The 10,222-nt window shown below is 39.3% G+C and overlaps 1 protein-coding gene across 1 annotated transcript; it reads right to left on the reverse strand.

Annotated features, from left to right (window-relative positions):
- Nucleotides 1-1,690: 1,690 nt before the first annotated feature.
- LOC146699861 (claudin-7-A-like) lies at nucleotides 1,691-5,203 on the reverse strand. The gene is made up of 4 exons (XM_085469784.1): nucleotides 4,719-5,203; nucleotides 2,728-2,892; nucleotides 2,548-2,632; nucleotides 1,691-2,449 (listed from the first exon to the last, which is right to left on the reverse strand). Exons 1-4 carry the CDS (start codon nucleotides 4,939-4,941, stop codon nucleotides 2,281-2,283), a joined length of 642 nt encoding a protein of 213 aa, XP_085325910.1. The 5' UTR covers nucleotides 4,942-5,203; the 3' UTR covers nucleotides 1,691-2,280.
- Between the last annotated feature and the right edge of the window lie 5,019 nt (nucleotides 5,204-10,222).

Here is a 10,222-nt window from a genome sequence, read left to right on the forward strand (position 1 = left end):
GCTATAAAGTTCTCTTTGTAATGCTGTTAAATGCCAAGGCCACTTTAGTGTACACTGGCCACGTTTCTAAGCAAGATCCTTTTGATTTTGTTTGATCAAACCACTATAAAGAACCCCTCCGGTGTCAGCACATTTTACTCAAATATTCAGATGTGCTGCAGCAACCTGCAAATGGCTTACCATGTGAATGATTGTGCTGCTTGAAAGGGAACCTTCACCCCCACATTAAGTGTACATATTTTACTGGTTATTTAGATTCTTCGTATAAGCTGCCTGTTATGGGAGATGTTAAGCATCTGCCTTCCCTTGATAATAATGGAAATAATTGGTACAGGATGTGGTGTTTTGTTTTTTTTAAGGAAAAACTGCAGTTTCATGCAGTAAGTACCTCTTTGCTGAACCACACCTGCCAACTCACACTGCAGAGGGAAGTGTGACAATGGGCTTGTGGTCATGCTTTAAACACTGATGGCTTCCCTCTTCTGGTGTGTGGATGTAGTTTAGTAGAAGTACAGTTAATGTTGTTTTATAACAAGGTTTATAGATTTATTTTTTTTTTACATTTTGAGTCCCACAAGGTTGATCCTGATGTATTAAAGAAAGGGTACACATGCCTATGCCCAAACAATGCAGGTGGATAAATAGCTCTGTGAGGTGAACTGTTCCTATAACACGAGAAGCCTCGTGCAAGAGACCCTGTTTATTTAATAAGTATTCTGTATCAATGTGGCTTTCTATTACGTGTATAGTAAAAGTCCCTTCAATTCAGCGAGGTACGTTTCTGATTAGCAGTGCTATCTGGCTGATTAGAGTAGGGGAGGTATGGTGTTCAGAATTTAGACAAATGTTTTTCAACTTTAAAAACAAAATGGATTCCACATGAACGCCACTGTTATATATGACAATAAACCAAAAGCAATTGAATTGAATCTTACAGGACAAGACAATAGATGTGTTTCTTTTTTTGAGGGTGAGGGACACTGGCAGAGAGGCGTTAAAGGTTTGACCCTTTTAAGAAAAACCAGTATAAGTAGGTTATGAGCAAGACACTACAGCCTCATAAAGATATATAGAGAGAGATACACACCACTAGGTGGCATTAAAGGCAAAGCAAAGCAGCCAGCTAAATGATGTGTGAAGGAAGGAAGATGGCTTTCCTTTAGAAGGAGAACTGTGTGGCCTTCATGATTTCAGCCTCCTCAATAAGAAATTTATCTGCAATTGGAGTCTGATATGTCTGCACTGCAATACTCCATATTTTCATTGTCTTCATTTTGAGATGGCGCAAATCTAAAAGCCAGAAATTCTTTCCATTTTTAAATGCACAACACAAATTTACAAATAAAAAACAAAACAAAAAAAAATCTTTTTTAAAAACTGAAAATTTATTGTATGCAACAGATATTGTGACAAAACAAAAAACAACAGTAATCAAGACAGAAAGTCAAAGACAAGGTCACAACATTTCTCAGCAAAACACTAGAAATTTAGAAAAATCCGTATTTGTAGTTCCAAATTCACTCCTGCAAATGATTAAAAAAAAAACAAAAACTATAATGGTTTGTGGTTGTATGATTTGTGTGTTTACACAGGGGAAACAAAATATTGGTAGCACAGAGCTTCTCATCTTGGATGGCAGGTTAAATATTATGCATTCAGTCCTCACACGTTTTTTTGTTTTTGGGGGGGGGGGGGCGGGATTTGTTGCCCAATTGTTGACATAGCTGGCAACTTGACCCACTATGCTCCCTCATGTGTTATGGCACTCTGATGGCAGCAGCAAGATAACACAGCCACATGCCAGAATTTAGTTGTTTTTTTTTTTGGGGGGGGGGGAGAGATTTGCTTACAACTGGCGCGCCCCAAAGCTCTTCAGACACCAAAGTGCATTGCAGAGGTTCACTGAACCAAACCTGTAACTGATCTAAAGGGTCTACTGCCAGTGTCACAGTACAGCATTTTGGCAGAATGAGGCAGGACTGACATAGTACGTGGGTGGTGGTGTGGTGTACATTAGATAAGCACGCGAGCAGTAGGTACAGATCCAGACAAAACAAAGCCAATAATCTTGGTCTCAGGTAAACAGCCATCATTTAAAATATTTTACTGAATTTAATAAAATAGAGTAACATCACAGGTTAGTACTGGTGAAACTAAAATACAAAATAAAAAGTGAGGTCTCCACCTCCTGCGATACATCTTTGCAATGCTTCAATCTCTTAGTTGGACGAGTGTAAATGTTAAAGTGTTCCTTCAGCCTCAAACCAGGAACGTTCCTGTTCATACATAATCCTTGTTGCTACCACTGGATCTGGGGTTGGAGATGGGATACTTTGGTCCACTTTGACGCCCTTTGCTTTTTGAACAGCTTGCTGCCAGAATGCCGCCTCCCACAACGGTCAGGAACGCACCAGCCCAGGCAATGAAGATGGCAGCACCGAACTCATACCTAGAAAAAAAAGTTAGTCAGTCAAACAGATGAACTATGCCAAGATGACTCGATATTCAGAGTACACAAAGGTCAGTTTGAGATCGTAATGTACATACTTAGTGTTGACAGGGGTGAAAGGGTTGTAGAAGGCCCGGATGATGTCATTCGCATACCAAGAGCAGGCAACAATGGCACACAAAGCTGTGGCAGAATACACAACAACATTATTCACTCTGTTAACCTTTTAAAAATAAATAAATAAAAATTAAAGACAACCAAGTCAGATTGCTCTTTACCTCCAATCAAGATAATAATTCCACCACCCATTGCAGTGCGGGACTTGCGCACTTTGTCATCTCCGCCACAGTTGGTACACTTCATCCCCATGCAAGCTACACCCAGACCAGCCAGCGTTACAATAATGCTCACAATCATGAGGGCGCGGGTTGCCTGAAGAGCACCTGGTTTAAAAAAAAAACAAAAAAACACAAGGGCCAGGGTTAAACCATCAGTTAATGTGACAAACATGAAGCACTCTGTAATATGTTACATGGATTACAAGGGTGTGGTGACAGGCTGTAGGATTTACTACCGTGAATCTAAAAGGAGGTAAAAAGAAAACAGTAAGCAAAACAGCAGCATTTTCCTGCAGCAATTTATTGGTAACTATACTAAGCTGTCACTTATATTTGCAGACTTATGTGTTTAGATTTTCTATGTGGAAGAAGGTGGTGGAAATATAGACACAAACACACAACAGAGAGACCTGTCTCTTGTGTCTCACTGCCACTCCCTATAACAACGACACACAGAAACCGGCTCTACCCGGAAGTCTAACAAAGCTCGAGGGGGAGGGGTTGGGGGGTTGGGAGCCTGGCAGTACATGCATGAGAGTCTGAAACAGGTCTAACCAGGTTTCAGGTTTCATTTCAGGAAGACGCTCCCAACCTTAGGCACTAACAGATCACATTTTAAAGCAGGTGCACACTTTGTTTATTAAAAAAAAAAAAAAAAAAACCCACACCATCTGACAGAATCTGGGTTTCACTAAAAATCAGACAACGAGCTCAGAAACGACTTGTTCGCACTTCTGAATTCGTGTTTTTCCTTCCCCAGTTTTGGTATCCATTGTTGGTAAAGAAATTTCAAGCATCCATTTCTGAACAACAGGCCATTATTTACTCACTTGCTCCATATCTAACCACCAGGTTTAATCACACAGTACTTATCAGAGTTGGATTGGGTTCATGTTTGAAGAGGTGATACGGCACTGCCGCAGATATTGTAATCAAATGTTTTGACAAATAACCCAAAAAAAAAAAAAAAAAAAAAAGCCCTGATACAGATGGGTTTGTGTTTGTTCATTGAAACAAATGGTCTATGAACCATCAAGTGAATTAGCTATTCACAACTACAAGTTATGTGATCTGTCCCACAGTGACTTTCAGGCAGTTTGACCCCAGGGCACAGCTTCGATCAGCTAAATTTGAAGCACGGGAAATAAAGCTGCCCTGCTACTATTAACCTACTTTTGCCACTGATTTATAATAAGAGATAAGAGCCATAAAGATGGTTGGAATACGACAGGAAGAACTCTTTGGTCAACAAGAATGACCTAGACTTTACAGCTCCATCACCCAGCTACACTTTTTTTGCTTTTCCCCTGGAATATAGTCGAAAAGGAGCTGCCATTCGGTGTTTGTTAGAAACATTTGTGGCTCTGCTCTATAGAGAAAGGTTTTGCATATGGCCTTCAGACATAGATGAGTAAATGGTGTCAAATAAACTCCCACACGGAAAGGTAAGCTCCACATGTGGGTGGGGGGGTTCTCTATCATACAATGGTTTATAGGTAATCATTGCCAAGGTGTGCACAGACATTCCCTTGTGTAAAATAGAAGATAAGTTTAAACATTTGGCCCGTTAAAAGCCTTTATGAACCTGAGCTGCTCTGCGCAGGTGTAGCCTTCCTCGGTGGTTTAAACAGGAAACTTAAAGAACGAGTGATTAAACCGGTTAGACCAGTTCTAGGAAACCAAGAACCAAGCTACAGACTGCGCCAAAAAGTTAACAGAAAGATTTAAAGTAGGCACAATCTGCAAGTCACTTCCTACCAGACATTAAAATTTCCTCTTCTATCTTAGGAACAATGACAGTACAACAAGTTGCCGCAGTATTCACAGTAAGCCGGAGCCTGCCGTTAAACTTTTAAACTATTTGGCCCATTACAGAGAGAAATTATGTGGACGCTCGTACTTATTTAAAAGCCATCAACCGTGTTACTTACTGTTGAGCTGCAGGATGGAGTCGTACACTTTACACTGCATTTGACCTGTGCTCTGGAACGCACAGGACATCCACAGTCCTTCGTACATGGAGATCGCAGTGATGATGTTGTCCCCGACGTAGGCAGACATCTTCCACTGGGGCATAATTGTACCAACTACGAGTCCAATCACGCCCAGAAGAGCCAGGGCGAATCCCAGAATCTGAAGACCCGAGTTAGCCATTTCTACTTCTTCTCCGACTTGACTTTGAAACGACAAAGGACGCGGTTCACCTGTTCAGGTACTCCTCAAGACACAGACTTCTCTCTTCTTTAAAAAAACAAGTCTGCTTCCTTGCGAGAAAAAAAACTGGCTCGTCTTTTGCTATCTAGGCACGTTTTCCTTAGCTTTAAAAAATAAAGTTAGCAAACAACAGCTATATGATTTCTCGACGATTCCTCACGCACCTGCTTGGCTGCCGCACCTTGAATGGAGAGGGAATAACGGGAGCGAGCTTTTTTAGGCGGTTTCACAGGTGGGCGGGGACGCGCACGTAGTTTCGTCTGCCGTAGCAGCAGACACCTGAAGTTTCATGATGTAAGTGTTTCCTGAACCAGACCACTGCGATGCCACGCATATGCCCATAAATAGTTTATAACAAACTGTACACATTACATATATGTATATTACAACTTCCTGTCCCGCTTTTGACACAGTGATAAGAAATACAGAAAGACAGACGGGGAATTGTTTTACTGCTGTAAAATAGTGAGGTCTTTTAAATTGAACTGTTTCGACAGTCAAAATGAAGATTCTGGATAAATAGTTTTGTATTATTTATAATAAATTAACAATCATAAATTAACACATAATAAAATAATAATAGAAACTTAATTTTATGTTCACCTATATATATATTAAGATATTTTTAAGAAACCTTGACATAGTGAGAATGTGATAAACAACACAGTGCCGCAATTCTTACCACAGAAAGACGCTGAGTAAGCGAAACCAATCAACAGTAACAACCACAACATTTTGCAGCATTTTCAGTTGTACTTTTGTGAACCAGTATTAAAATATTGCTATCCACTGAGCTGTACAGACAGCATCTGTTGGAGACAGATTTTTCTGACCAGAAAGAGTCTGCAGCTTCGGCCTTCTATAACGGGGCCATTCGGTTTTTGTTTTGTTTGTTGATGTTTTTTTATTATATCTTTATTTGGAATGGACAAGAAAAATCCATCTGCACAGCAGTATATGAATAACATGGGAACAGAGTCCTTCCAGGTTTTTAGATTAAGTCCAGGAGAGCAAATGATAAACACAGTGATCAACAGGTGCATATTATCCTCCACTGGCTATAGGAGAGTTGCTCACATGCTCTCCAGAAGGAGATACACAACACATTATATGGAACTATAAACACGAACTGGGGGGATGCCCATGCTGCTGCCATGGTAAACAAATAAATAAATTAATAAATAAACAATAGTAATATAAGTAAATTAAAAAAAAGTGAATTAACAATTGTCAGAAATTAGATAAGTAGATTACAAAAATACAAGTAACAGTGAGATCAAGTGAAGTCAGCTCTTGTGGGGGTAATGAATAGGATTCAATTGTTCCAAATTTAGTGGAATTTGGCCTTTTGATTTCTTTACAGATATGACAGTTTTTTCATCCTAAATATCTCTAAAATGATCCCAAACCAGTCATCCAGGGTAGGCTGGACTGGGCTTAACCATCTTCTAGTAATTGTTTTTTTACTTGCCACCAAGAGTAATTGCACCAACTTAATCTCACTCCTACGTTCCAGAAAAGGGACCAGACCCATGTATAAGACCTTAAAATCTAAAGGCATTTGAACGTTAAAGACTGCGCTTAAGGAGGCCTGGACACCCATCCAGAAATTTTTTAACTTGGGACAGTCCAAAAAGACATGAAAATGGTTAGCAACAGTCGAGCCGCATTGTCTCCAGCATTGCATATGAGCCCCTTTATATCTCTCCTGATATGGTGTCTTGAAGTATCTAATAATATTCTTCCAGCCATGTTCCTTCCAGCTCATAGAACTGGATGTGGACCACTGGCAGCACCAAACATTTTCCCACTCCCCCATAGAAATAGCAATCCCTGATTCCCTTTTCCATTTATCTTTAGTGTATAAAGTGTTATCCTCGCTGGCACTAGAGAGAGCTTTGTATAGTTTAGAAATGGATTTAGTAGGGTTCATGGTTGTGGCATTTTTCAGGATGAGGAAAAAATGCGACTCAGCATCATTAAAGTCGGACAATTTGCATTCATGATCAATATGTGATCTCAGCTGTAGGTATCTGTGAAAGTCGTATTTTGTCAGGTTGTGGTTGTCCCGCAAGACCTCAAATCTGAGCACAATATTTCTATGAGTAAGAGAGAGGAATGTCGTAAGGCCATAAGATAGCCATGCTTTAAAGTTAGAGTCGTGTCTGTTTGGAATAAAATCTGAGTCGAAAGCAAACCACCTGAAAATTTTTAATATTTTGTGTATCCCAGAAATGTTGATTACCTTCTGCCAAACTTGGAGGGTGTGGGTTAACCAGGGGTTCCCCAACTTTTCCAGCCAACACGTTAGACCCTTATCTGCCATTACAGCTTGTAGAGGGAATCGGTCCAACAGGCTGGACTCCAGTTCCTTCCACTTAGCTGTGTATGTTTTGTTGCACCAATATAAGAGGGGGGTTATTTGAGCGGCATAATAATAATTCCTGAGGCGGGGGAAACCCAATCCTCCCTTTTCCTTGGGGAGCTGGTGGGAGGTATTCTGTTAAGCATTCATATTACTCTTTGCTGTATAAATAGTATTATAAGAATACAAACTGTCTTTCTTTTTTATTAGCCAAAATAAATTTCCAAAGTGGGAAGTGACAGTTACATACCTGGAAGTAATGTGGGAAGTGAAGTTTCATACAAATACCACAGTAACAATAATAAAAAGTTTATACGTTTTGTGTGTGAGTGTTTTTGTTTGATTATTTGTTTTTGAGACACATGGGTAAAACAGTATGATCACAAGCCATGTTAAAATTCACCTTCAAGACTATGAACTTACCTCAGTACTGTAATATTTAAAAATAATTATCAAATAATAAATAATTATTTAATTTTGTACATTCTGTCTTTGGGTATTTATATTCACTACATATGAATATTGCCAAAACCATTGCCACCATCTCTGTTACATAAGTATTTTCCTATCAAGCACGTCTTACTGCTGGAATTATAGACAGAAAAAAAAGTGAAGATCTGGGGAGTAATTCAGGAAGCTTAGACTGAGAGTGTTACTCACCCTGAGGGTGTGCCTTTACCAATTCACAACAACAACATGAGTTGAGATGAGGAAATGCTGGAGATTTTAATGCGAGTTATCAGTCAGAAATTCTAGAAATCCAGTACTTTGATTTGTGTCATCTTCTTTTTTTCCCAATAACTGGATTTTCATATTATTTAAATGTGTACCTTGCTGAGAAATCTGAATTTTGATTACATAGATATAATCAATCAATATATATTTGATATAGAAAGAATGAAAAATAGGGCTCTCTTTCTCTTTTGACTTTTTTCTGTTTGCCAACTGTGTGGTAACAGTGGGCGCCAACTCAATCAGCAGTCAAACAGGTTTTGTTAAGGATCTGCTGGAGTTGATGGAAAGCATAAAATTGTACATTCAAATGCAATTTCCACCTACAAGTAAATCCGATAAGGCTAGGCACGTGGACTTCTTATTCCTGCTTTTGCGCCGGTGTGTAACATCTTAACAAAAAGTAAATTGTAGAGCAGAGGTGTTCTACTATGAAACCGAGACTTTTCACTTTAAATCTGATGTCACCACTGTGAGTCATCATACAGAAAGTAAACGATAAATATTTTTGATTTGTCTCTTGAGTTTTGGTCAGTCACATGATTCATTCGGCGCGGATGGCAGCAAACGGAACAACTAAAATGTTTTTATTTTGCTTCACAGGGCGTGTCCTTTCATCGGAAGTTTCGGGAGGATTGCCGGTAGATCTCTTATCTGTTGTTGGACAGATATGTTAAACTTTCAATTTATCCATTACATTTTAGTTAACCCGCCGTAAACGTAGCCACGTGCCCCAAGTTCTGTGACTGTGAACTACGTCATTGGGGGGGGGCACATGATTAAAGCCATCGCCTGACAAGCTCCCCTCCCCCACAACTCCATCTCAAATTGTTAGTTGGTTGAGCCTAAACAACAGGCCATTTCCTCCTGTCGTTCGAAGATTTGAAAAGGTGAAGCTGGATGGAAGCCAGGGGTTTGAACAGGTTAGCTAATAAAAGAAAAACAAGCAAAGGGAGGGTGTGTTGCTTAAAAAGATTTAAATAGGTACTGTTTTTAAAAAGCGGAAAAGTGAGTATATAACAACAGCGGAGGGACTGTGTATAACGAGTTTGGTAATTATTAGCAAATTGCACCAACCAGACAAGCAATCTGTCAAGTCAGTGGAAGCAGCTAGTTTTTATATATCCCAGTATGACACATCATTTGCCTTTCAAAAACAAAAACCACACATACTCAAAAACGAAAGCAAAATTATGCAAGGGAACTTCATCTGATTCAAAGTGATTTTATTTCTATGGAACATTTTACAAAAGCTCAGTGTCGAGCATGTTAAAAACACAAAATTGAACGGATGAAAGAAATAATAGGTTCATGTCTTTTAATCTGTATTTGCTCTACACGCTGAATTCTATGAATTGTGTCGATGGCCTTCAGACCTTTGGCTATACTTAAAAAAAAAAATCTCCCAATACCAGAAAGCAAGCAAGCAAACAAACACTAATTGGCTGAATGACCATAAAACTGACTAAAATCGATCTTGGCACTGCAGTCAAGCTTTTACCAACGTAGTGCTTACCACTCTTCTTCAACTGCTTGTTTTCACAGCTCACCCCAAACAGTTTAACACGGTTAACTGAAGTTAAAGCAGTAGGTGTAGATTTCAGACACCGGACACCATGTTATAAACCTCCATTCGACTGCTCCCTTCAGCTGAACATCTTTTTTATTCTTTTGTGTTCATGAGAACGAGAAATTAGCAAAAGGCTTATTTAGAAAAACAAACAAAACAAACTACTATAACATGTATTCAGCTGTTGTAATGCTTCTATCTCTAGGGTATGTGACTGGGCTTAAACACAATCCTAGCCTCTGGGGAGCATTGCGTCAGGAATTGCATCTGGTTTAAAAATTTAAATATACAGAACCATCTACTGCAACAGACAGCAGTCCACTTTTTTGAGAAACAAAAGAGCAACCCCCAAAAAAATTTTTTAATGGATTTGTCGCCGTCATAACATGAAATCAAAGAAGCCTTATATAGAAAAAAATGCTATAACATTGCAGTCAGCAGTTGTATAGACTCTCCTCTGCTGTGCACTCAAATGAAAAAAGAGGACAATATTTTCAAAAAGAGAATATTGTGCACTTCCACTCTTCAACTCCTCAATAGCACAGCTGAAATGT

Source organism: Copadichromis virginalis, linkage group LG10 (assembly GCF_057382275.1).
Source record: "Copadichromis virginalis isolate Kocher_CV1m ecotype Utaka linkage group LG10, C_Virginalis_male_GT1.1, whole genome shotgun sequence".
Lineage (NCBI taxonomy): Eukaryota > Metazoa > Chordata > Actinopteri > Cichliformes > Cichlidae > Copadichromis > Copadichromis virginalis.

Excerpts from the sequence above, each read along its gene's own strand:
- LOC146699861 (XM_085469784.1), bottom strand. The coding sequence starts at position 4,941 with ATGGCTAACTCGGGTCTTCAGATTCTGGGATTCGCCCTGGCTCTTCTG. Across the intron at positions 2,893-4,718 it reads CTCCATCCTGCAGCTCAACA|GTGCTCTTCAGGCAACCCGC; the intron begins GTAAGTAACACG and ends TTTTTAAACCAG. Across the intron at positions 2,450-2,547 it reads TTCACCCCTGTCAACACTAA|GTATGAGTTCGGTGCTGCCA; the intron begins GTATGTACATTA and ends TTTTTTTTCTAG.